This window comes from Phocoena phocoena, chromosome 1, assembly GCF_963924675.1.
Source record: "Phocoena phocoena chromosome 1, mPhoPho1.1, whole genome shotgun sequence".
NCBI classification, from domain to species: domain Eukaryota; kingdom Metazoa; phylum Chordata; class Mammalia; order Artiodactyla; family Phocoenidae; genus Phocoena; species Phocoena phocoena.
The window spans coordinates 125365502-125393343 of record NC_089219.1 but is presented as its reverse complement, the minus strand read 5'-3'; the positions used below and the strand labels follow the sequence as shown (position 1 = coordinate 125393343).

General features: G+C 41.8%; 1 protein-coding gene across 2 annotated transcripts; it reads right to left on the bottom strand.

The window, feature by feature from the left end:
• On the bottom strand, positions 1–27775 carry TBX19 (T-box transcription factor 19). Of its 2 annotated transcripts, XM_065879139.1 has the most exons (9): positions 27453–27775; positions 20025–20289; positions 18508–18642; positions 15928–15989; positions 14662–14723; positions 6787–6978; positions 4396–4531; positions 1170–1314; positions 1–815 (listed from the first exon to the last, which is right to left on the bottom strand). In XM_065879139.1, the coding sequence occupies exons 1-9, from the start codon at positions 27647–27649 to the stop codon at positions 741–743; spliced, it is 1269 nt and encodes a 422-aa protein (XP_065735211.1). In that variant the 5' UTR covers positions 27650–27775; the 3' UTR covers positions 1–740. The 2 variants fall into 2 exon arrangements, with proteins under 2 accessions (XP_065735211.1, XP_065735204.1); XM_065879132.1 differs by lacking the exon at positions 1–815 and having other exon boundaries at positions 1029–1314; positions 27453–27649.
• Positions 27776–27842: the final 67 nt, after the last annotated feature.

Sequence of the window (27842 nt, the reverse complement as noted above, 5' to 3'; positions counted from 1 at the left end):
TCAACCAGTGTTTATTGGGCACCTACTACAGGCAAGGCACAGAACCAGATGCTGCTATGGGGAACAGAGACAAGAAGGCTGGGCCTCACCCTCGAGGGGCTCACAGTCTAGTGGGAGAGAGACACACGCACAGGTACTAAAAATACAAGGCAGATTGAGGTGAGCTCTAGAACAGAGGCAAAACCAGTGGGAGGTCAGGGAGCCCAGCAGATCAGATGCTTGATGCAGTGGGTGGTGCTCTGGCCAGTCCCTGGGAGATGGGCAGGATTTGTACAGGTAGGGCTGAACAGAGAAGGATATTTCAGGTACAGGAGTAGGTATAGAGCTGGGAGAGTACACTGAATGTTCAAAAGACAGGGGCAGAATGTATGCCTTGACTGAAATATAGGATGCTAAAGGGAAAACAGGTAGCTAAAGCTGGAAAAGTGGTTTGAGGGCAGATGGCAGAGATCGACTTCAATCTGTAGGCAATGGTGAGCCATCGAAGGTTTCTAAACCAGGGAGTGACATGATCTCATTTCCTCAACTCTCTACGCTGTAATATGTGATTAGCTCTGTTTTTGTTAACTTCACTCCACGGACTTACAGCCTTTCTTGGTCTCAAAGCAGAGGCTCTGTGGCCACACATACTTTCAGGACTGCACAGAGCTCCAAAGCAGTGGCCTTAGGCTAAGTAAATTTTGAGCTCACTTAACAGCCTTGCATCACCTCCACAGAACAAGAAGGACAGCCGTCTAGAATCACTTGACAGTAAGGGGCAGGGCACGAGGAAAATACTCAGCGAACTTTTGTTGCCTGAGCTTAGCATGGATAAGCTGCAGAGAAAATGGGAGCGCAAAAATGGTGGAGAGATGCAGGTGACAAAATTAGCATTATCCAAACTAAACCATCTCCCTGTAGGCTTCCGGTATAACCCCGTTCACTGGGTGGGGAGACTCTGCAGTCTGACTCACTGGGATTAGTAGGTGAGACTTCTAAGAGCTCTACACCTAGCAGGTTCTCTGCTGACAACTTTCCTAGGATCCTGCTTAACTATCCAGGGAGGAGGGAGACTGGCGCCCACCCCGACCCGGGCTACCACAGCCTGAGAAGGGATGCGAGGTCACTGCCGTCCAGGTAGACACAGCGATGCTGGTCAGCGAGGGCTCCCCCAGAACCTCCACACCAGCCGAAGCAGGAGCCTGGGTGGAGAGGGGCGAAGTCACAGCTGGATTACCCAGGAGAAACGCTCCCGGGGAGCCGGCGTGCACCTCTGAGCCCGACCCGGAAGGGCCCCCGCCACCGTTACTGATGGTCCACAGGCACGGGTAGGGGCTGCAGAGAAACAGAAAGAGAGAGAGAGAGAGAGAAAATGCTTGTCGACACACCCAGGAATGATTGCCACCTGGCAAGCACGCGCGCAGTGCTGAGCGGGGCACAGGTCTAGGAAGAGGGCATCGGACCATGGCGTTATTTCTAGCTCTGACACACACTGGCCCAGTTTCTGCAGAGAAGCAGCAGGATGTAGTAGAATAAGCATACGATTAGGTGTCCTGAGACCCGCATTTTGATGCTGGCCCTACCTCTAGCAAGTTGTTCAGTTTTGAACATGGCATTTTATTTCTCTAGGTCTCACTTGCCACCTGTGTAAATGGACAGGGAAGTGAAAGGATGATATTTGGGCAGTATGATCTGTGAGTAAGATCCCTCACTGACCCAGAGAGCTGATGTGGCCTAATAGCCAGGACACATTGTTGTCAGAAAACCTAGGTTTGAACCCTCGCACTACCACTTATTAGCTCCGTGACTCTGATCAAATTATTTAACGTATGAGCCTCAATTCCCTCATCCTCAAGATCTGGAGTGATAAATTAGACATACCTTACAGATGTTGCTCTGAGGATTAAATTAAAAAATGAGTATGTGATGTCTAACACACAGGACTCAGTAAATGATGGTTCTTATAATTAATTCTTCCATTCCAGGTTTCTACCTGTCAGCTCTGGTCCCTGGTAGAAAGGCTGGGGAGCTGTACCACTATCTTGGACTTCTCTTATCCTATGTCACTGGTTCACAAACTTGACTGCATACGGGAATCACTTAGTGAATTAAAAAAAAAAAAAAAAATACCGATGCCTGGGTTCTATCCCCCGAGATTCTCATCTAATTAGTCTGGCATGCGGTATCAGAAGTTTTTAAAGCTTTTCTGATGACTGTCACGTGCAGCCTGTTTTGTGCCTTCACATAGAACCTAGATGAAAATGACTACAGGTGACACAGGCAGAATAACCTCCAGTGCTTTAGTCCTCACCGTGCTCTGACCTTTCAGAGTCTCCATTTTGCCTGATACTGTATTGCTTGAAAATAGGCTCATTACCTAATGTCAGTACTGAACACATTGGTTTCTCTCTAGCAAAACCTTCATAGCATCAGCAGCGGGTTAAACATGCCACTGATGAAGCCAGAGGTGGCAATGCCACCCTGCACTCGCTGCTATATTTCAGATACCGCAGACCTCACTGGACCGTATGAAACCTGCAGGAACCCAAGCTTTGGGGCGTTGGTGTTTTTGTTTTTGTTTTTTAGCCAGCTCAGCTTGCTGGGATTCTGACCCCAATTCCCCAGTTTCCAGAAGAGACTCTTCTACGATATCGGTCAGAGCCCCTTTCTGATGCTTCCTGGGCCAGTGGGAAAACCATGGGCTCTGAGTTACATTACTTACTGTATGACCTTCAGGCAGTTTTTTAATGCCTCCGAGCTTTAGTTTCTCCATCAGGAAAATAGGAATTTTAACAGCAGCCTTATGGATGTCTTTGAATCCTATAAATGACTTACATAAAGGATCTAGTACAAAACTTAGCACATGGTTGTTTAATATCTTCAAAGACACTCTTTCCCTCACTTTCTACACAGTCCCAGTCAGTACATTTCCCTGAGGTCCTCCTGTCAAGCACTGTCCAATAGGCTAAATTTTTGAGTAGCCACATTTTAAAGAGAAAAAGAATGAAAAGAAAACCATGAACTTACTGTTAATAATATTTTATGTAACTGAGAATATTCAAAACATCATTTCCACATGCATTCAGTATAAAAAAAATTGTTAAGATTTTTATTCTTTGTTTTGTACTAAGTCTTCAAAATTCTGTGTGTTACACTTACAGCACATCTCAGTTCGGAACAGCTGCATTTCAAGGGTCCAGAGCCAGAGGCGGCTGGGGGCTGCTGTACAACGCTAGACCCTCGGGGGCCCCAGCAACATTAACATCAAAATCAAGATCACGGTTTACAGCAACATCAGCTGTATGGAAGCTGGTTAAACCTGGAAGCTGGTTTTAACCAGCTTTAACCATTTTAACCTGGAAGCTGGTTAAAAATGCAGAATCTCAGGCCTCAACCCGAACCTATTAATCAGACTGTACAGTTGAACAACATCCCAGGTGATTCTAATACACATTAAAGTGTGAGAAGCACTGCTGTGGATCAAAGTTCTACCTTCCCCAAACTTTTTCTAGACCTGCAAGTCATAAGTCATCTACCATCTGCCCCCTCCACCGCCAAAAAAAAAGGATGGGGACATCTTTTAATTTTGAATCCCTTTTTGGACCTTCTCAAAATTCTGCATACTTACATTGAACGTAACAGCTGACATGTATATACTGATAGAACGTTACTGCTTACAACGCATTATAATGCTTTTTCTAATTTTGGTGCTCACCATACTCTACAGGGTAGCTCACATTATTGCCATGTTACAGATAAGAAAGCTGAAGCTCAGTGAGGCTAAGAAAATTGCCCAAAGTCACAAAGTCAATAAGGAGTAAAACTGGGGCTCAAGCCCACATTTGTCAGACCCCAGGCCCCTTCCCTTTCCCCTCCACCACGCGGATTTCCAGTCAGAACTGAATGCAGGTCTCTGGTGTGAGAGGTATGCCATGGGTCCTACAAGCTGCACTCAGCCCTATTGCCTGGGTTGAGGCCCGGACACCCAAAATCTGTCCCCCTGTTAGAATGAACAGCTTGTAAGGATATGGACAATCAAGGGTCTTGAATTCTCAGTGTGTATTTACACTTTTCCCCTTCAGTTTCCCAATATTCGGTATCTATCTGCTACCACCACAGTTCACAGTATTTCTTCCTGGTTCGAGATAAATGATTCCAGGCCATAATATCTTTTCCCTTCTAAAAATAAAATACGGAAGCTACAAAGAAAAGAGTACATGACTGAGCACGTGCTTTCCCACCACCCTTTCTCCAGGGATGAAAGGTTGATCCTGTCGTTACTTTCACTTCCTAGTGGCTTAGAAGTCAGGACAATAGCTTAGACCAAGCCACCCCAGGAAAAAGAATGAACTCGAGTCCCCAGTGCTAAAGTCAACCCTCAAGACCAATTGAGCAAGTTGCTTGTGTTGGGCTTACCTAGGCCCTGGATTGATTGGTCCGCTGGTGTGAGGTACAGACAGGATGCTGGCGTGGGGTGTGGAGGGTAAGGAAGTCCAGCTGTCAGCTCCAGAGAAAACTTGCAGATTATTGCTGGAGCTTTCTATCAAATTCACTTTTGGGAAATAACAACAGATCAATTGATGGAGCATGGAAAACATAAAGATGGTGACCAATGACATTATCCTAGGTCAAAATATAACCATGGCCTGTGCCACATGTGCCAACAGTTGTTCGTCCTTTCTGAAGGCCACAGAAAGGAGTGAGGAGCTTAGGTTAATTCAGTGTCAGCCATATGTCACGTACCATTCATCTCTTAACGTTCACAACAATGACTACTCATCGCCATTTTATAGATGAGGCTCAGATAGGTGGGAGGATCTGTTCTTTACGACACAGATCTAGCCCGTGTCACCACACTCACCTCCCCTTTAAAACGGGCCATGTCATCATCTCAGGACAAGCCTAAGGACCACCAGTGTCCCAGATGAGATTCTGAGGACCAGGACCTATCTTCTCAGCAACCCCAAGGAGATTTAAACATCTCAAGAATAGTGCCTTCTGTCTTTGAATCGCCATTTGCATAAATAGTGCCTATACAATAGAGAGGAAGAAGGAAAAGAAGGAGGGGAGGAAGGAGGGGACAAAGGAAAGAGAGGAAGAGGATTCCATGTATATCCCTGGCCACGTCACTCCTTTTCATGATGTGGCCCTTGCAACTTCCTCAGCTTCAGCTCTTTCATCCACCACCTCGCCACCCCCTCCCTCTACACTCTTTTCCCAAACTATTCCCCAGACAACCTAGGTTCTCTCCTCCTTCTGTGTCTTTGCTCAACCACTCTCTCACCTGGAATGCCCTTCACCTCTGCCTGTGTCCCACATCATCCCTCTTTCACATCTGCCCACTCCCACCCCTGCCCTTTTCTATTTATTCTTCAAATCTCAACTTCAACGTTAAGCCGTCTGGGTAGATCTAGCTGCTCTTTTTCCTTCATCCCCATAGCACCTTGACTTGTGTGTTCTATAGAATGTTTCTCAAACTTTAATGTGCATAGGAATCACCTGGGGATCTTGTTAAACTGAAGACTCTTTCAGAAGGAGAACCTGAGAGCCTGCATTTCTAACAAGTTCCCAGGAGATGCTGCAGGTCCGAGGACCACATTAGAGCTCTCACTACATTGTATTAGGATTAATCATTTATGTATTCGTGTAGCACTGAGCTCCTTCAGGGAAGAAATTAGACCTTAATCACCTTCCTAGCCCCACTGCCTAGAAGAGTGCCTGGTGCATAGCATTTGACCAGAAGATGTGTTTTGTGTGCTGACCATGGGAAAGAACCAGAAAGTAGATGAGAACCCTGCTCAGTTTCTGGTACATTAACCTACATTTTCTCCCTTCCTGGCAGCAGCTGTCAAGGCTGCCGAGAGTAGCAGGCGATGGGGCACAGGGACAGGTACCTGGTGACCAGCAAAGCCCTCTGCAGGTACAGAGCTCAGAGTGTCCCTGAGGCTGGAACTTTAACACTCTCCTCCATCTCCCATGCCATGAACTTTACCTATTTGTTTCATTTAGTGTCAGTCTCCCCATATGAGAATAGAATCTCTTTGAGAGGTAGGTATTAATTTATTTTGTTCATGGACAAAACCTGGCTCATAGTCAGCCCTCAATAAATATTTGCTGCATGAATAACCGAATGAGAAATCAACCCTTGGCTTCATGTCTCCCTTCCTTCATACAAACCTAATAACCAGGCAAGATCTGGGCTTACACAAGGCCAAGGCAGACAAGGCAGCAGTCAATGAGGAAGAAACTACACAAACAACAGCATCAGCTTAAAAAATAATCAGACTGCAAAAATTATCAAGGTTGAATTTGCACGCCTCCAACTGAATCAAACCAAAGCAAGGATGTTGAGTCATCCACCTTCCCAGAGACCTTCTTAATAGCTCTCCAATACTGGGCCCAGTATTCCCTGGACTGAGCCATACACTACAAATGTAGAGAAGAGCCATGTGAGGGCAATGAGCTGAGGGTCTCAGAGTCCCACGACTTAACTTGGCTTTTAGAGATGCAGCCTGAAACTGCTCAGTACACCAGCGCCCTGGGAGGAGGACTTTCACAACCATTCGAAACTGGGTGTCTCCCAGTTTTTGTAATTATTTGAAGTAATTACAAAACACTAATAATGTTGTAACTATATAATCAACTATTAGTATAAAAAATTAAAATATTAATACACAATAATTTTACATATATTAGATGAAAGGGATTCTATCTTCAGGTATTTCCCCATTTCTAGCTGTTTATCCATTTCTCACCACCACCACCCACACCCACACCCCCAAGGGTTTAATTAGCAGAGTCACACACCTGAGGGAGAATGGTTTCTGTGCATGTACGCAGAAGGGTATGGAGCCTGCCGGTGGTGTCCTCGGAGGCCGGAATAGTGCTCACAGCCATGGTGGGTGTGGGGAGCAGATAGAGGCAAAGGAGTAGCATACTGGTAATTGGCGTTTCCTGCTGTGCATACTCCATCCGGATTGGAGAAGATCCAGCCTCCCACTAGAAGAGACAAGAGGAAGACACAGAGAATGACTCTGTGAACTTCCACACCAAAATCAGGTTACCAGCCACTTTGCATAGTTATGTTTCTGTGTGAATGACACAATGTCTGTCCATGTGGAGTTACATACCACCACCCCAACTGCCACTCCCCTTCTATGTTAGCAGCAAAGTTGGCTTCTTTGGAAGTGGATGAAGAAGCAAAGTTGGCTTCTTTGGAAGTGGATGACAGGTCCTATCAAAGTTTGCAAAACCTCTTCAGAAATACTGTGGAATCACGGCTATATAAAATATTATTTGAATGTATAAGTCAATAGAATTGCAAAAGTTAAGTTGCTTCTGACTTAATTGGATTAAATTAAAAGTCAATCTAAGAAGGAGGTGTTAGATGTATATCCTACTCACTGATCTACAGCTACCGAATGTTTAATTTGGTTACCCAGAAAGAGTGAAGGCCTCTCTGTTTCTACCCAGTGGGAAGGTATCTTTAGTTCTCACTCCAAGCATGAGGAGACATGATCCCTCCCATCAACACCTCACAAAGAGGATTCTGAAAGCAAAAAGAGAGCTGGCTAGACAACTTGACAAGAATCTTGTGGCACATTTTGGGAAACTGCAAAATATTTCACAGAAATGCGTTTGTGAATGACCGTCTCAATAGATGCAGAAAAAGCATATGACAAAAGTTAACACCCTATCATAATAAAAACACTCAACAAACATAGAATACAAGGAAATTGCCTCAACATAATAAAGGCCATATGGGACAAGCCCACAGCTAACATTATACTCAATGGTAAAAAACTGAAAGCTTTTCCTCTAAGATCATGAACAGGACAAGAATATCCACTCTCACCACTTCCATTCAACATAGTACTGGAGCAAACTGGAAAAAAGGAAAAGAAAGAAAGAAAAAGCATCTGAATTGGAAAGGAAGAATAAAATTATCTCTGTTCACAGATGACACAATCTTATATGTAGAAAACCCTAAATATTTCACACACACAAAAAAAACTTTTGGAACTAACAAACAAATTCAGCAAAGTTGCAGGATACAAAATCAACACACAAAAATCAGTTGCATTTCTACACACTAACCATGAACGATCTGAAAAGTAAACTAAGAAAACAATTCCATTTAGAATAGCATTGAAAAGAGGAAAGTACTTTGGAATAAACTCTACCAAGGAGGCAAAAGACTTGTACACTGAAAACTACTAAACATTGATGAAAGAAATTAAAGAAGATACAAATAAGTGGAAAGACATCCTATGTTCATGGATTGGAAGACTTAATATTATTAAAATGTTCATACTACCCAAAGCAATCTTTATCAAAATCCCAATGGCATTTTTTTCAGAAACGTAAAGCAATACTAAAATTCTAGTATTCTAGCTAGTCGGTGAAAGTATGTGCTTCTTGTTCCAGGGCCTGTATTACTAAGTCTCAATCTTTTCCCATGAATTCACTTGAAGTAGAGCCTTCTATTCAGAGTGTTCACTAAATTTTTTTTATTGTGGCAAAAAACCATGACATAAAATGCACCCTCACGACAATTTCCACATGTACAGTATAATACTGCTAACCACAGGCACATTTTAGTGCAACAGATTCCCAACACCATTTGCTGAAGAGACTATCCTTTCCCCATCATGTAATCTTGGTACCCTTGTTGAAAATTATTTGACCATATAAGCAGGGTTTATTTCTAGGCTCTCTATTCTTCCATTGGTCTATATGTCTTTATGCCAGTACCATACTATTTAGAGTATTGTAGCTTTGTAATGTGTTTTGAAATCAGGAAGTGTGAGGCCTCTAGCTTCGTTCTTATTTCTCAGGATTGTTTTGGCTATTTGGGGTTCTTTGAGAGTCTATATGAATTTTAGTATCCGGTGATATCCACATGCAAAAGAAAGAAGTTTAACTCTTATATTACACCATATAAAAAAATTTAACTTAACTTAAAACAAATAAATTAAAAAATGTAAGACCTATAAAACTCCTAGAAGAAAACACAGGAGAAAACTTCATGAAATTGGATTTGGCAATGATATCTTGGATATGACACCAAAACACAGACAACAAAAGCAAAAATAGACAAACTATGTCAAACTTTAAAACTTCTGCACAGCAAAAGAAGCAATCAACAGAGTGAAAAGGAAATCTACCGAATGGAAGAAAATATTGGCAAACTATATACCTGATAAGGGATTAATGTCTAGAATATATAAAGAACTCCTACAACTCAACAATAAAAACAACAACAAAACTCCAATTAAAAATGAGAAAAGGACTCGAATAGACATTTCTCCAAAGATATACAAATGACCAATAAGTATATGAAAAGATGTTCAGCATCACTATTCATCAGCGAAATGCAAATCAAAACTAGATATCACATCATACTATTAAGATGGCCATTATCCAGAAACAAAAAAAACAAAATAGGAAACAACAAGTGTTGGTGAGAATGTGCAGAAATTAGAACCCTTGTGAACTGCTGGTGGGAATGCAGAATGGTGCAGCTATCATGGAAAACACTATGGAGTTTCCTTAAAAAATTAAAAACAGAAGTACTGCATGATCCACCAATCCCATTTCTGGGTATATATCCAAGAGAATTAAAGACATTTGCAACCTGTGTTCACTGCAGCATTATTCACAGTAGCCAAGAGGTAGAAGTAATCTAAATGACCAACAACAGGTTATTGGATAAGCAAATTGGTATATACATGCAAGTAAATATTATTTCAGCCTTAAAAAAGAAGAAAATCCTGTCATATGATACAACACGGATGAGCCTTGAGGGACATTAGGCTAAGCAAAAGAAGCCAGTCACAAAAAAACAAATATTGCATGATTCCTCTTACACTAGGTATCTAAAGGATATGCAAATAGAGATAGAAAGTAGAACAGTGGTAGCCAGGGGCTTTGTGGAGCGGGAGATGTGAAGAGATGTAGTTTGGTGAATATATGTAGTTTCAGTCATGCAGGAATGGGGGCGGGGGGCGGGCAGGTGGTTCTGGGAATCTGTTGCACTAAAATGTGCCCGTGGTTAACAATATTATACTGTACATGTGGAAATTGTTGTGAGGGTGCATTTTATGTCATGGTTTTTTGCCACAATAAAAAAATTTAGTGAACATTCTGAATAGAAGGCTCTACTTCAAGTGAATTCATGGGAAAAGATTGAGACTTAGTAATACAGGCCCTGGAACAAGAAGCACATACTTTCACCAACTAGCTCTCAACTGAGGGGACCACAGATAAGGATTCAGACACACCAGAGATGTTCCTTAAAAATAATGACTAGGGATTGTCACCAGGGCTTCAGTAATATGGAAATGGAACTTTTATTAAAAACCATTTGCTTAATACTTTTTAAGTATAAGTAAGCAAATTGTACAGAATTTATATTACAAAATGTATGTCAGTCGTTCTCAACAAATCCTTTTGTTATCTTCATTTTCTCATTTTTGTGTAGACACGTGGCCCAAGGGATCCCTACCTGAACAATAGATCAAGATTCAGGTGTCCAGAGAGGAAAGCTAGGCAAGTGGTCCCACAGAACTGGACTTTTGTCCATGTAGTTTGCCGCATATAAGGTATATACCTTAAGAAGCTTACTAAGAAGACTGCAACATATGAACTTTGAAAAGGTATGGTTCCACATGTGATCCTATCCTATACAAAAATGCTTTTTATTCCAGGTCACTTAAAAAGTGCTTTTTCTATGGATAAATTTCTAGAAATGTACAATCTCCCAAGACTGAATCAGGAAGAAATAGAAAATATGAACAAATTGATTACCAGTAATGAAATTGAATCAGTAATCAAAAAACTCCCAACAAACAAAAGTCCAGGACCAGACCACTTTACAGTTTAATTCTCCCAAATATTTTAAAAAGTTAACACCTATCCTTCTCAACTATCCCAAAAGCTGAAGAGGAAGGAATGCTTCTGAACTCATTCTATGAGTCCAGCATCACCCTGATACCAAAACCAGACAAAAGCACCACAAACAAGAAAATTACAAAACAAAACAAAAAGGAAAAAACAAAATTACAGGCCAATATCTCTGATGAACATAGATGTAAAAATGCTCCAAAAAATTAGCAAACTAAATTCAACGGTATATAAAAAGGATTATATATCATGATCAAGTAGGATTTATCCCAGAGATGCAAGGATGGTTTGATATCTATACATCAATGAATGTGATACACATTAATAAACTGAAAAATAAAAAATCATATGATCATCTGCATAGAGGTAAAAAAAAAAGCTTTTGACAAAATATAACGTCCATTTATGATAATAACTTTTAACAAAGTGGGCATAGTGGGAACATACCTCAACATATAAAGACCATATATTGACAAGCCCACAGCTAACATCATACTCAATGATGAAAAGCTGAAAGCATTTTCTCTAAGATCAGGAACAAGACAAGTGTGCCCACCCTTGCCACTTTTATTCACCATATTATTGGAAGTCCATAGCCACAGCAATCAGACCAGAAAAAGAAATAAAAGGAATCCAAATTTGAAATGAAGAAGTAAAACTGTCACTGTTTGCAGATGATACTATATAATGAAAATTCTAAAGACACCACCAAAAAATTACTAGAACTAATAAATGAATTCAGTACAGTTGCCGGATACAAAAATAATATACTGAAATCTGTTATTTCTATACACTAACAGTGAACTATCAGAAAGAGAAATAAAGAAAACAATTCCATTTATAATTGTATCAAAAAGAATAAAATATCTAGGAATAAATCTAACCAAGGAGGTAAAAGACCTGTACTTGGAAAATTGTAAGACACTGATGAAAGATAGTGAAGAAAACACAAACAAATGGAAAGACACACCATGTTCATGGATTGAAGTAATTAATATTGTTTAAATGACCATGCAACCCAAGGCAATCTACAGATTCAGCGCAATCCCTGTCAAAATACCAAAGATAATTTTCACAGAACTAAAACAAATAATTCTAAAATTTTTATGGAAACACAAAAGACCTTGAATAGCCAAAGCAATCTTGAGAAAGATGAACAAAGCTGGAGGTATCATGCTTCCTGATTTCAAACTAAACTGCAAAGCTACAATAATCAAAACAGTATGGCACTGGCACAAAAACAGACACATACATCAATGAAACAGAATAGAGAGCCCAGAGATAAACCTACACTTACATGATCAATTAATCTATGACAAAAGAGGCAAGAATATACAATGGGGAAAAGATAGCCTTTTCAAAAAGTGGTGCTGGGAAAACTAGACAGCTACATGAAAAAGAATCAAACTGGACTACTTTCTCATATCATATACAAAAATAAACTCAAAATGGATTAAAGACTTAAATGTAAGGCCTGAAAGCATAAAATTCATAGGAAAAAACATAGGCAGTAAACTCTTTTGACATCGGTCTTAGCAATATATATATATATATATATATATATATATATATATATATATATATTTTTGGATCTGTCTTTTCAGGAAAGGGAAACAAAAGCAAAAATAAACAAATGAGACTACATCAAGCTAAAAAGCCTTTGCACAGAGAAAAAACAAAAAGGCCACCTACTGAATGAGAGAAGATATTTGAAAATTATATATCTGGTTAATATCCAAAATATACAAAGAACTCATACAACTAATCATCAAAAAAGCAAACAAGCCAACTGAAAAATTGGAAGAGGAACTGAAGTGACATTTTTCCAAAGCAGACCTACAGATGGGCAACAGACACATGAAAAGATGCTCAACATCATTAATTATCAGATTAATACAAATCAAAACCACAATGAGATATTAGCTCACACCTGTCAGAATGGCTATTTTCAAAAAAATAATAAGCGTTTGTGAGGATGTGGAGAAAATGGAACCCTTGTGAGTGGTTGGCAGGAATGTAAACTGGTATAGCCACTATGGAAAATAGTATGGAGTTTCCTCAAAAAATTAAAAATAGGGACTTCCCTGGTGGTCCAGTGGTTAAGAATCCACCCTCCAATGCAGGGGACGTGGGTTCAATCCCTGGTTGGGGAACTAAGATCTCACATGCCGCAGGGCAACTAAGATCATGCACCACAACTGCTGAGCCCGCACACCCTACCGCCTGCACGTCACAGCTAGAGAGAAGCCCGTGTGCCACAATGAAAGATCCTGCATGCTGCAGCGAAGATCCTGTGTGCCATAACTAAGACCTGACACAGCCAAATAAATATTTTTTTAAAAAATTAAGTTAAAAAATAAAAAATAGAACTACTGTACAATCCAGCAATTCCACTTCTCAGTATTTTTCCAAGGAAAACAAAAACACTAATTGGAAAAGATATATGCACCCTTATGTTCATTGCAGCATTAATTTACAATAGCTAAGATATGGAAGCAACTTAAGTGACCATCAAGAGATGAATGGATAAAGAAGAGATACAGATATAGATATATCTAGAACTATCTATATCTATAGATAGATAGATAGATAGAGATATAATGAAATATTACTCAGCCATAAAAAAGAATGAAATCTTGCAACAACATGGAAGGACCTACAGGGTATTATGCTAAGTGAAATAAGTCAGATTAAAAAAGTTAAATACCATATGATTTCACTTACACGTGGAATCTAAAAAACAAAATAAATGAGCAAACATAACAAAGCAGAACGGACTCAGATACAGAGAACAAACAGGTGGTTACCAGAGAAGAGGGGGGTGGGGAGGAAATAAATAGGTGAGGGAGATTAGGAGGTACAAACTTCCAGTCACAAATGAGTCATGAGGATGAAATGTACAGCATAGGGAATATAGTCAATAATACTGTAATAATTTTCTATGGTGACAGATGGTAAGTAGACAAAAAAAGACTCCTGAGAAAAGTTTTTTTAAATGCTTTTCTGAGAGCTGCTTCTCTTCATGTGGCTATACTGCCACTTCTGCAATGAAAAATGCACTGAGGTTTAGGGGAAGGAGAGAGTGAGGAATACCATAGCTGGAAAACTGCAGAAGGAATCCTAGCAAGCCACTATCATCTAAATTAAAGAGTATCTCAGACACTGATGCCACTGACTGTGTGTTACTGTTGCAGGTTTAGAGGACCTGCTCCACCATGGGACTTTCTCTCTGATCTGAGACATGGAGAGAGTGGCACCCTGTCAGGAATATCCAACCTATCTGCAGAATCCCAGGTATATTACTCCACTAATACTGCAGCTTTCCAGTCAACAAATGTAGAAGCTTCCTCATATGCAAAGCGATGGCCTTCCTGAGGCATTGCAACAGTGACCAACTCAAAAACTAGCAAGCACTAAGAACAAGGGAAATCCAAAACAGAGAGGCGAGAGCGGAGTGTAAGGGTAGGAGGTACACCCAGAATGCATTTTTATGAGCTCTTTAGCCACACTGACACAAAAACGAGAGTCTAAGAAATTTACTATTTCCATTCTTCTCTCCTGCCTAGGATTTGAGTAAGCCCCCCATGAGCACTGGTTCTCTCTAGGAATTCTTGCAAGGGAATATACTTGTCTTGAGTGGAAGAAATAACCTGTTGGGTCTTGATAGAAGATTTGGAACAAGCCTGAAGCAGTCATGAGAGGTAAAAAGTCTGAGTGCGGTGGAGATGCTCCTTGTGTAGCCCCAGGCCTCTCCCACCCAGTGTTCACCCAACTCACAGTGAGAATAGGCCACATGCTGGCTCTCAGACATAGCTTCCGGAACATCTTTGAGGTGGTTCCTGAAAGAGCAATGAGAGTGCACCATGGCTGTCCAGCTTATTATACAAGTCTAGTATCAAGTGCACCCAAGATTCTCTTCGGAGAGCAATACATTTCTTGGAATAAGAAAATCAAACACCTTTTTTTCCCCTCAAAGCTATTATCTTTCCCACAATATCCTTCTCCTACTTTATCTACTTGTGCAATTGCTATTTGAATTGCAATTTTATAGTCACTCCAGTTTACCTTATTTACACCTATCCCTATTTAGCTTGATCTTACTGATTTGTGATCAGTGCTCCTGCTGACAAAATTCAAGCAACAATAACAATAGCTAAGATTTGCATAGGACTTCAGGACACAATCACATCTGTGATACGCTAGATCCTCCAATGATCCTGTGAGAGAGTATTACTATGCCCATTTCGCAGATTTAAAAAATGGGTCCCAGAAAAGTAAACTGACTTATGCAAGCCAGGAAATGGCAAAGCCAGGACTCAAAGCTACGATCTCTCACTCAAAGTCCTAATTTTTTTTTATTATACTACTTTTCTTATCTGAAAAAGTTATTTCTTCTACATCGTCAAAATTAAATCAAGTATTGACAGCACAGACCTCTGTAACACATCACTGTAAATATCTGTCTATTAATCTAGAGCCTTTAAGATGAAAAGGAAAAATTAGACAGTTATAGGAGTTAGTGTAAAGATTTGAGACAGACAATAAAATCTGAACACTTTAAAGGAAATCATTCACACCCCCAAAAGTCTCTGACTTCTCTTCTCTCAGACCTGAAAGACATGAGCCTCTCACCTTTACGAATATCTCATATGAATTACTCACCTTTCCTAGGTGAAATCTAGTTTTTTTTAAAAAAAACTTATTGAAATCATATTATTCAGATAATTGTAGGAAAGACAGAGTGAATTATTAAAAATTTAAATCACTTATTTTTTTTAATGGGATTGTACTACTTTTAAGAATCTGTAGTAAAACAGGGCTAATGAAACATGGCCAGTTCCGGGATCTCCTGGACCCATATTATAAGGGACAGGTAATTATGACTTTGTTCTATTTTGCTGATTTTGTTGGACATTGAATTGAATATTAAAAACATGCTTCTATCAAAGGTAATGCAAGTGCTACTAGTTAGTTCCTTTTAAGATGATTATAAATTTCACATTTACAGAAATCATAAGATTTCACTGAAATTTCTCTACTCACCTTTCCTTAGCATCCAAGAAGGCTTTGGCAAAAGGGTTGTACTTGATTTTGAGAGCTGTTATCTTGTGTTTACAAAGACAAGAAGTGTTAGTGAAAGTAGAACATGCACGGGCAGACAGAACCCTTTATCTTCACCTGTGAATTTCTGTAAAATCAGAATAATTCTCCTTTCTCTTTTTTTCTCCCTTTCCATGTCTCTTTGCTTACTTCTGCACAAAATCACTATTGCACTGTCCAACAAGAAACGTTTTATTGTCACATGTGGTAAAAATGCCAAATATAGTATAAAGTGAGCAAAGAAAGGACAAAGCATTAGACATGCACAAGCCTTAGGTGCCAAACCCAGCATTCATTCCATTACTCATTCATTCTTTTCAACAACAATTGAACACCTACCATCTGTCAGTTAGTTTTCCAGTCACTGAGACAGAGAGGAGAGTTGTACGGGTGAGAACCTGCCTCCAGAGTCTTGAGTACAGACTAGTATCAACTCCCTAACTCTTAAATAATCACTTACCCTTTGGGCCATGTTAGCACAAAAAACAAACTATCACTTCCAACCACTGTCACTCTTTATCCTCCCTGGCCTTAGCCTGCTTCATTTTTCTTCAGAGCCATCTGACCAAATATATATATATGTTTGGTTTTCATCTGTCCCCACTGGGATTTAAGTGCCTTGAGGACAGTGCAGTATTACCAGCATGTAGTAATACTCAGCAAATATTTGCTGAATAAAGGAAGATTTTGGCTCCCTTATCCACCCCTGTGGCCACTCTCCTCTCAGGGTGCATCTACATCAAATTGGCAGGGATACATCGTCAGGAGACGGAGGCTCTGAGGTTAGATTTTCCTGAGCTTGATTCCCCTGAGTCACGTTCAAGACCAGAATTACAGCATCAGGCTGGTAGCTTGCTGGAGGTGTGGCCTTAGCCCTGCCTGTAGTTCAGAGGGAACTGTCCAGCCCACGTCTAGGAAAAGCTTCTGAGCACTTACCCAGAGGGCAACCAGATGACAGGTTCCACCAGCCAAGCATAAGAGAGCAGGCAGCATGTAAGTGGATAAGGGGCATTGCCCGGAGGCCAGAGGAGGCCAGGATGGGGTCCCCAACTCCTCCCTACTTTCCAAAATCGCAAAAGCCCACCCTCCCCTCATAGACCCAGACTCCATCCTACAGAGAGTAGCAGAGGGAGGAGGGCAATCTGATGAACAAAGTGGTTCAGCCTATAAAAACTGAACAGTACTTGAGGGCCTATTTAAATGATCAGGTATTTAGTTAATTTCTCTTCCCACTGACCTGCTAGAGGGGCTCAGCTAAGAGGCCAGATTACCTATAGAAGAGAAATTACATTTCCCTGCGCATCTGTAGTGAGTTAAATCTGCAACTAATTTCACCTGTAGGCACTAAGGCAGCAGTTTCCAAACCTGGATGATTATCAGAATCCTTTAAGGGGACTCTTAAAACTACAGATTCTGGGCACCGTCACTGGAGATTCTGACTCAGTTGGCTGGGTGGGATGCCAAAAATCTTTTAAAGCTTCCAAATAGGGCTTCCCTGGTGGCGCAGTGGTTGAGAGTCCGCCTGCCGATGCAGGGGACACGGATTCGTGCCCCGGTCCGGGAAGATCCCACATGCCGCGGAGCGGCTGGGCCCGTGAGCCATGGCCGCTGGGCCTGCGCGTCCGGAGCCTGTGCTCCACAACGGGAGAGGCCACGGCAGTGAGAGGCCCGTGTACCACCAAAAAAAAAAAAAAAATGTTTAGGGGTGGGGGAGGAATAGACTGGGAGTTTGGGGTTAGATGCAAACTATTACATATAGAATGGATAGACAACAAGGTCCTACTGTAGAGCACAGGGAACTATGTTCAATAAGCTGAGATAAACCATAATGGAAAAGAATATAAAAAAGAATGTATATGTATAACTGAATCACTTTGCTGTAGAGCAGAAATTAACAACATTGTAAATCAACTACACTCCAGTAAAACAAATTTTTAAGTTTAATCAAAAAGAATCCAACCCATCAGGTGTCCTGGTGACCGGCAGGCCTGGAAACTCCTAAAGTATGTGGATGGACCAAAAAATCCTGCTCCCACAGAGTTCACGGAGACCAGATTCTGGCTACTCTGCTCTAACCACCAGAGCCGCTCAAGTTAAGCAGGAAAAGACCTACGTGTGCCCCAAAAAAGCTAACAAATGGGACAGATAGCATAACACAAACGCAAAGAAGGTGCGCGATTGGATCAATTCCCGCAGAATTGCTTTAAAATAGGAGAGACACGCAGCTCTTTGTAGGCCAAGGGCCTGGAAACAAAGACTTCTGCGTTTCTGCTAATTGTATTACAATGCACAGCTGTGCCTTATTGGCACCAGGAAAAGAAGCGCTGGCGGGCCTTTGGCAAACAAGGAGGAGAGTGTGGAAAGCGACTACCGCACTGTTTAACTTCATCTCTGCTGAGTGTATCTGAGTCCTGGAAAACCTACCTTTCGTCCAAGCTTGGTCATGGCAATAAAAGCACCACCACCCAGTCCTACCACATTCTCCCAGGTGACATCTACACACACACACACACACACACTCACCTCCTCGTTCTGATAGGCAGTCACAGCTATGAACTGGGTTTCAGGGAAGGAGCAGTTCATCACCATTCGATGGGCACCTCCAACACGCACTATGTGAACCTGGGGTTCATATTTATGCAGAGAATTCAACATTATCTGTTGAGGTGGAAGGAGAGAGAGGACATGCAAAGCCTGGGGCAGCACAAGTGACAGATGACCCAGCGTCTTTGGTTAGTCCCAAGCTCAGCACGCACCTCCATTAAGGCTACACACACCGAATCCCCAGTCGCCCGAGCTGCCTCCACCTCTCTGAGAAATTACTGAGGGGACATTTTTTAGAAGCTCTCAGGGAGCATAACTTTGGAGCTGCTTATAGGAGGGTGAGGGGTGGGTTGCCAGGGAAGAGCTGGTCTAAAGAGTGTTCAGTTTTCTGCCAAAATCCTGGCTTCCTTTTTTTTCTGTCCCATTTTCAGCACAATGATGTGGATTTTGCTCTGTTAAAACATACTGTTTTTCTTCCTATAAAGAATCCTAATAATCTCAAAATCCTGACACGGGCTGCATTACCTAAAGTATAATGACAGCTTGACATCTGCTGGCTACATAAAATCCACTCTTTGTGATTCAAACCAGAGGTTTATTGAAAATCTCACGTTGTGAAATCTGGGGGGGGATAATAGTTTACTTTTCAATTTCCTGTTTTAATAAATAACTGGAACCTTCTGAATATTGCAAAGACTTAGGTGGATGACTTCTGCTCTTAAAACAAGAACCCCTATGTCCCAGCTAGGTAAGCACAGAGATCAGAGAAGGGGTGAAAACTCTGAGGGCTAAGAGGCTGACCAAAGGGAAATCTGGGGGAATGAGACCTCTTCCTCCCAGCTGTGTCTCTAATCCCCCAAAACAGTCCACATTTTATAAAGCAAATAACAACCTCGCACAGTACACTAGTATTCACAATCCTACCAGAGAAAACAAAAGAATAAAAAGCCTCAAAATCTTGTTTACTCTAATTGGAGACCTTAAATAAAATCTTCCTTATTTAAGGTTTGTTTGGATATTTTTTTCTGCAAACCCAAAGCTGATTCAATATTCTATTGATAATTATCACAATGCCCAAGTGGAGGGAGCAATTATTTCATTTCGGAGCAGCTTTTTATTAAGGTAGTTGTCTCTTGCCAACATGCCACTTACACCAAAAAGAGGGGAGAGGGAATAACAAAACCCTGGTACCCACAAACATCTCCCTCCTCCCCAGCTGGGTAAAAAGCACCACACACAAGACAAAACTCTGAAAGGCCCCCCGGTGATGATTAAGTAAACTACTGCGCTCTCTCACTCTCTCTTAACATCAGGAAGTCCATTAAAAACTGAAAGCACCAATTAAGAGCTGTTTATTCCTGTTCACATTTGGACTCCGGGGAATAATTGGCTTCCGTGAGAGAAGAGGTCGGTGAGGACCCCCTAATTGCCTAAATGCACCCTTGAAATTTCTTGATTGGTGTAGTGGGGTTAGGGTGGCCGGGCAACAGTCGTACCTGCCCACCTCCGTTGAGCTTGTTGGTCAGCTTCACTTTGCTGAAAGAGATGGGCGCCTTCATCCAGTGGGCCCCGAAGTTGGGGGAGTCCGGGTGGATGTAGACACAGCTGTGGCTGGAGACCTCTGGCTTGCCCGCGGGCACCCATTCCCCGTTGACGTACTTCCAGCGGTGACTGTCCGTTGGGACAAAGTCCAGCAAGAGCGAGTACATGGCATTGGGGTCCAGCCCCGTGACACTAATCTTTAGGACCGGGAACATCCGTCTAAAAGAAAAGGCAGAAATTGAGCCACAGGAAGGATGTTAGAGTGTTAGGGACATCTCCCTGCTTGTTCAGCCCTCTCTCCACTCAGAGGAGACCTTGCATTTTCTGTCCCAGGGGTGCAGAAAATGCCCCGGGGGAGGCCAAACAAAGAGGGGCCAGGCCAGCGGCCCCAAGTCCAGCTAAGCCTCTTTTTACCAATGTATTTTATATTGGGATTTTACTTTTAAATGTTGTGCTCCACTTTAAAGTCTGAAAACCACTGATCTAGTCACTTGACTAAAATGAAGTACCTCCTGAAGCTTAAGGTATATAGTCAGATGCCAGGTTCTCACAGAGCTTTCTCCAGAGGTTTCCTCCCAGCCTACGTCAGATTCTCATGCTAATGACACAAAGCAGCCCTTCTCCATCTCACAAAGAACACCAGTTCTGAATAATAGTAATAGCGTTATAGGGAAAACATGGTTTTTTGGTAAAGTGAGTGAAGGGAACACTTGGCTATACATCAATTCAGACCACTTCCTTTCCTGCAGGACTTGTCAGAGGCTTTAATGTGCACCGTGAACCTTTGGAAAGGAGGTTCGGGGTTGTGCACAGTCTGCACTTATGTACCAGTGCTACCTTCTCACCTATCATCTTGCGGGAATGTGCATTCAAAAAATACACTTTGAGACACGCTGATCTGGATTTGCTGGTCCCTTCTCCCACCCTCTAGGGCAACACCAGCAAGCTTACTCTCACAAATATTTGGAGAAGCTATCTCACCTGGCTTCTGATTCTCTTTAGTTGCCTTTCCCTTCACCAAACTTTCTAAGTTGCTCCATTACTCTCACAAATATTTGGAGAAGCTATCTCACCTGGCTTCTGATTCTCTTTAGTTGCCTTTCCCTTCACCAAACTTTCTAAGTTGCTCCAATCTCCTCAAAAGACCTAGTTTCCAGACAGACCCTCACCACCTTGCAATTGCCCCAGAGGCTGTCTTATTTGTCAATACATCTTTTAAAATCTGAATCCCCAAGTTGAGAAGCTAACAATCTAGGGTCTAGACATGTGCTACTCAGAGTGGTCCATGAATCAGCGGCATCAGTATCAGCTGGAAATTTATCAGAAATGCAGAACCTCAAGTAGCACTCCAGACCTACTCAGTCAGGATCTGTGCTTTTACAAAATCCCCAGGTGAGTCATTGGAACATTAGAGCTTAAAAGGTACTGGTCTAGGGAATCTTTAGCTTTTAAGACAATAACTAAGGAGATATCCAAGGGAATAAGGGGGAGTCACTCTGAGGATTTGTGCTTCTGGTGAGGCTGGGAGGAGAATGAAAAGGGGGAAACTGGAATGTGTCCACTGCTAAGAGAAGGGGTTGCCAGGAGCGGAAGTGTTAAAAGCAGAATGGCCAGGAACTGGAGGGTCACAAAGAGCACCTCCTGTGTCCAGAGGTTCCTGGTTTTGAGGTGAGGTACAATGGGAATTGGTACATATGTTAAGTGATGAAACTGACAGATGACAAAGGATGGATCTAGAGATGGACTCGACCCATCCAGGCTTCTCAGTCTCCTGAGTTCAAATTACATGGGCTCCCTGAGCTCTCTGGACAGAAAGGAATTTTTTCCCTTTGGTTCGCCCACCTCATCAATACTTCCTTTCCAACTCCTTTGCTGGATCCTCTTCCAACTTAGTCCTCCAGTTGTGGATGCGTAATGGGGATCTGTTTTCAGCACCCCCTCTTTTCTAAATGTCTTACCTTAGAGACCACTTCTAATCTCATGGCAGAATACAAAGAGCCTGGAGGATTTTATACCAACCAAGTTTCATACCCCTGGTATGGCGTTTAGCAAGCATTTAATAGATAGTACCTTTGAGTACTAGAGGGTGGGTGACTGAGATAATGAAATTGAAGCTTGCTGAGTTTAAGTAAACTAGCTTAAGTCCATATATTCAGGAAGGGTGGGAGTTGAAACCAAACAAACGGAACCAGGACCTACCCTTGAAATCATTCTTCACACTCACTAGGATGGCTATAATAAAAAAGGTGAACAACAGCAAACACAGGTAAGGATGTGGAGAAATTGGAACCCACATACATTGCTGGTGGGAATAGAAAATGGTCCAGCCACTTTGGAAAAAAGTCTTGCCGTTTCCTCTGTTAAAATACAGAGTTGTCATGTGACCCAGCAATTCCATTCCTAGGTGTATATGCAAGAGAAATGAAAACATACGCCCATAAAAACTTGTATACAGACAGTCATAGCAGCATTATTCATTACAGTCAAAAAATGGAAACACGTGTCCATTGATGAGTGAATAAATAAAACGAGGTATATTTATACAATGAAGTGTAGTTTGTCAATAAAAATGCTATAACATGGATGAACCTTGAAGACATTATGCTATCCTTTAAGTCGGTGAATTGTACGGTATGTAAATTATCACAATAAAGCTGTTAACAAAAGAAAAGTAAAGAAGTAAAGAAGCCATGGTGTCCTGGCTCTTAGAAGGACACATCCAAAACGTGGTAGAACCATTTGTTGCTTTATTCTCTAGTACTTCATTTGCCAAGGATTTTACGATTTTTATTTTTTATCACAACACAAATGAACTAAGAGATGCTATATATTTTTATCTCCATTATGCCACTGAGGAGTAAATATAAGTCAGTCAACCAGCCAAAAGTCTTGTAACTGGCAATGGAACTCATCCTGCCTCTAAGCCAAGTTCAGTTCCTCCTGCCTCCCCCCTGCCTCTTTCTCTGGCCTCACAAGGACCGGGACGTGTTATCTATTTACTTATGGGCAGCACTCATGACCAGGCTATGCTTTCAGGGATAGACTGCACTTCTTATCAATTTGATCTTTTTTCCCTTTTCTTCCCAAGGTGTGGCTAACCACAGAGATGGCCAAGAGTCTTTGAGAAGCTAAGAAATATGTAAATCAGACCCCATATCAGAGAGAGAGAGAGAGAGAAGCAAATGTGGCAGGGCATATAAGCACTCCCCAAAACCAGGCTTGAGGAACCACACATGCTTAGGCTTGGCCAGTGAACTCTGTGTTGATTTGCTGTGAGGCTAGTTTTCCAGTTTGCATTTCTCTAACAGAGGATCTTGAGAGCCAGCACTGCCGGAGAAGGCTCTGAGGAGTGAGGTCTGTGGGAAGGAAGAAAGAGGGCAGAGGGCTTCCGTGGTGGCACAGTGGTTGAGAGTCCGCCTGCCGATGCAGGGGACACGGATTCATGCCCCGGTCCGGGAAGATCCCACATGCCGCGGAGCGGCTGTGCCCGTGAGCCATGGCCGCTGGGCCTGCGCGTCCGGAGCCTGTGCTCTGCAACGGAAGAGGCCACAACAGTGAGAGGCCCACGTACCGCAAAAAAAAAAAAAAAAGAAAGAGGGCAGAGATAAAGCAGATTTTCTAGGTGGGAAAAAACAGCAGAGACGGTTAAAGGCAAAATTCAGGAAGTTTCACTTGTAAACTCCTTCTTCCATTTCCCCACAGAACTATTAATAATCCTGAAACACTCACCAGAGCTTTTGGAGTGCACATGCTTGTGTTCCCATAGGACATGGATGTTGAGGCTTATGGGGAGAGCAGCAAGAAACCAAAGTAGCCTGGTTAGAGGCCGATCACACAAATACATATGATCCTCATAAACTGCAATTGTAAACTTCAGAGAAAAATATCCATGGACTACAGGGACATGGAAAATTATTTCCTGATGTGCAACCTTGGTTTTCTCTCCTCTTGCAACTCCATCCCTGGAAACTATGAACATCAGCTCACTGCACTAACATCACTTAATCACTGGCAAGTTCAACTTAATGATCCTAGCACTTATTTTATGACAACAAATGGATACACCAATTACATCAGAAATCCTTCCAATTTCTTAAAATCTCCTCAAGGCATATTTAATCCAAATGAAATTAAATAATTTAACTGCATGGAAATACACATGAAATACAGCTGTTTCCCCTAAGGTGAAGATGTTACCGTAGAGAAAACAAAAGGTGCAAAAGATTTCACTTACTTGCCACTGAAAGCTGAAACAAATTTTTTTCTGCAACCTAAAATATAAGTTCCTAGCTTAAAGGATGGAGATAAAAGGAAGCACTTACAAGCTGGATGCACTAGTGGTGATTCAAATGAACTCTAGGGGAGTATTTTAATTGTTATTGTTAGTTCTGAAAGACTATTGACTATGAATAAGTAAGCATTTTAAATAAAAAAGAAAGAAGAATGGGAAAAGAAATAGTAAAACGGGGCGGGGGGAGGGACAGGAGTGGGAGGAATGAAGAACCATCATAATCCCAGTTTCTGGGGATAATTCAATGATTTTCAGGGAAAATCTCTGTTTACTACTTCTGATCAATGTCAGAAGCAAGCCTCCTATTTATACACATAAATAAGTCTCCATTTGAAAATGACTCTTTTAATTCATCAGCCCGTCCTATGCTGGGTTTTTTTTTGCTTTTTTGGGGTTTTTTGCGGTACGCGGGCCTCTCACTGTTGTGGCCTCTCCCGTTGCGGAGCACAGGCTCCGGAAGCGCAGGCTCAGCGGCCATGGCTCACGGGCCCAGCCGCTCCGCGGCATGTGGGATCCTCCCGGACCGGGGCACGAACCCGCGTCCCCTGCATCGGCAGGCGGACTCTCAACCACTGCGCCACCAGGGAAGCCCCTATGCTGTTTTAAAACTTGCTATTACACAAAACAATTACACTCAAGTGTGCAAGAGCTATCTGATTACCCTCAAGAGCCTTTACCCTCTAAAGCTCACTGAAGCTTTAGAAAAGTCAGAAAGTCAACTGCCTGCAGGGGCAGGCGAGTAACGCGAATGAAAAGGGCGAGGACTGGGTGTTAACAACCAGGAATGTTTTTCTCCCCAAAGAAGGGCCACAAATCCATCTACCTCAGGCTCAGGAGTTTGTGTGAAAGGCAGGGATGCTGCATCTAGAGTAGACATCATTCTACAGCCAGAGGAAAATGGGTAAAATGGAGAGATACAGGAATAGATGGTGAGGAGAAAAAAAGTGGGGGGGAAAGAGATGAAGATGAGAGTAAAGAAAACAATGAAACAAGAAAGATGTGTCTATATCCAGAGCAGGAAAGTGTTGTTAACAACTTATTCTGAGAAGCTAAGAGATTGAGAGTAATTCCAAACCACGCTCATTCATTAGCACGCACATCAATTTCTTAGAGATTTGTCTTCCCTTCTTTATCTGAAGTACAAAGGGAACTTTCTGTCTCCTGGCAAAATCTAGACGCTAAGGGGTTCAGAAACCCTAAGAAAAGATTCAGTTCACTAAGGAGGTGAAACGTCGCCAGGACCTCCACAGAAAATAAGAATAACCATGTTGACCGTAATTAGACTCTTTCTACAAAGAATAATTTTCACATAGTTAATGACTTTAAACATGTGAAGACTTTTCAGTTTTAAATATGAAGGAAAAATTATATAGGCGCAAAAAGGCAAGAGAAAGCTCTTCTGAAATTATAAAAGTACCTACCAATGTGACATATTATTAAATTGAATTTTATAATGGTTTTAGAAACTGATTTATTCCTCATTGAAACAGATTAACTATATATTTTTTTTGACGGTTGTACTTATTTTACTTCCATATATGACTGCTTTGACAGCCAAACAGATAGTATGAGGCTAAGTATTAGTGTAACTAGAAAGAGTAATGAACAGAAAGTTCTACCTGTCATCAGACATCATAAAATTTTTACCATTGTGTCATCACTCATCTTTGAAAGGGAAGAAAGTAAATCCAATTAGGAATTGGGAGTGATTCTTTGAAACTAAAAACATGTTTTCTATTTCTTTCTACCAAAAATAATGTGTCAATGCAGATCAAGAGTAGGAACAGGTGTAATTATAATTACAAATATTAAAAATAATAAATCCTATATATGAAATAAATAGGGGACCCATTTAGAAAGAGAAAATAGAAGCGTCAAGCAAGGTTGATATTCCTGCTACTATTAATAATCACAATTTATTGAAACGCCCTTATTTCTGGAACACGTTTTACTTACCAAGCACTTTAATGTCACACAACAACATTCGAGTTCATAATTTTCCCGGATAGATGGGAATGGTTCATTCTCTATACCGTGCATTTTATGCAGAAATGGAAAAGTGAGACATCAGCAATGGAAGCACTTTTCACGAGGACAAAAGCCTGCCAGAAGTTCAACTAGCTTGGACTTTTCTGTCATTGGAGAACAGAATTTCTCTCAAGGGTCATAATCAAAGTTCTGCTGAAACTAACCATATTGAAAATGCCTTTCGACGTTTTGTACTTTTGTGACCATGTGAACAGAAAGATCAGTGTCAACTGAATGTTGGGACCTGTTTGGCCAAGCTGGGAGCACTGAGATTTTCTTTCTAAATATTTTTATCTCCTCTACTAAATAGAAGCTCCTAATATTACCTAGACGTCACTTGGCAGGGCTAGATTTAATAGAACCCAAGAAATGCCAACAGAGATCCATTTCAGTTAATCCTTAATTTGTTGCAATAAAAAAAAAAAGGAAGGCATCTTCTCTTTTCTCAGGTCAGTATATTACGGTTTCATTAACTATTACTGCAACAACTCTCACATCGTCATAAACACACACAATCTCAAATGAACACTCACCACAAACACACAGGAAGAAGCAGATGCAGGGATAGGCAGTGAGATTAAATTTGCCTTTTTGCCTCTGAATCTTCAACTAGTCAGAAATGTCTGGCAAGTTCGCTACACTTCAGAGGAAACCATCCAGCTTCCAAATAAAGTTGCCTTTTATCTTATCTGAACAGAGTTGGGGCTCAAAGAATAATAATCTGCTCCAGGATACACAGTCAGTCAAAAATTAACATTATTTTCTGACATTTGAGTGCATTTCCCAAACCCATGGGACATGCCCCCCTTTATAATAATTTCCCAGAATTTCTTCATTTAAAATGCACGCAGGACAGGTGGCTTCACCCTCCACTTCTCTGATGATCTCAGAGAAATTAATTAAGTTGGCTGGGGGAAAGCCGTGGGAGACTGTCCTTCTCCGGAGCATGTTTAATCAGACCCCGCTGCCTCTGAGTTAAGAGCGGCAGCCTCAGCAATCCTCAAGGGGCTTCGCTTCCCTTGCCAAGCCCCGCCAGCCCAAGCAGGGCCGTGGATAAACTCACCTGCCGTTCTTGGTCACGATCATTTCATTAGTGACTTCCTTGAACCTCTGCCAGAGAGGGGCATCCTCCAGGATGATCTGAAGTTGCTTCTCCGTAGGGTCGCCTTTTTCCCTCCCTGCCTGAAGCTCACTTTCCACCACATTGAGCAGGCGAGAGACAGTGCCATCGCTGGTCTTCTGTGTGCCCAGCTCACTCATGGCCACAGGCCCCTCTCAAACTTTGCTGAGAAATGTTACCTACTTTGCCCGCTTCCACCTCTTTCCTCCTGTCACTTGCCTGCTTTTCAAATCCAGCTGGACATGCCTGGGGAGCTGGGGAAGAGACGGCCTGTCTCTTGCCTAAGCTCCTAGCATGACACCCCTGAAAGTCTCCAAATTATAACACCAACCT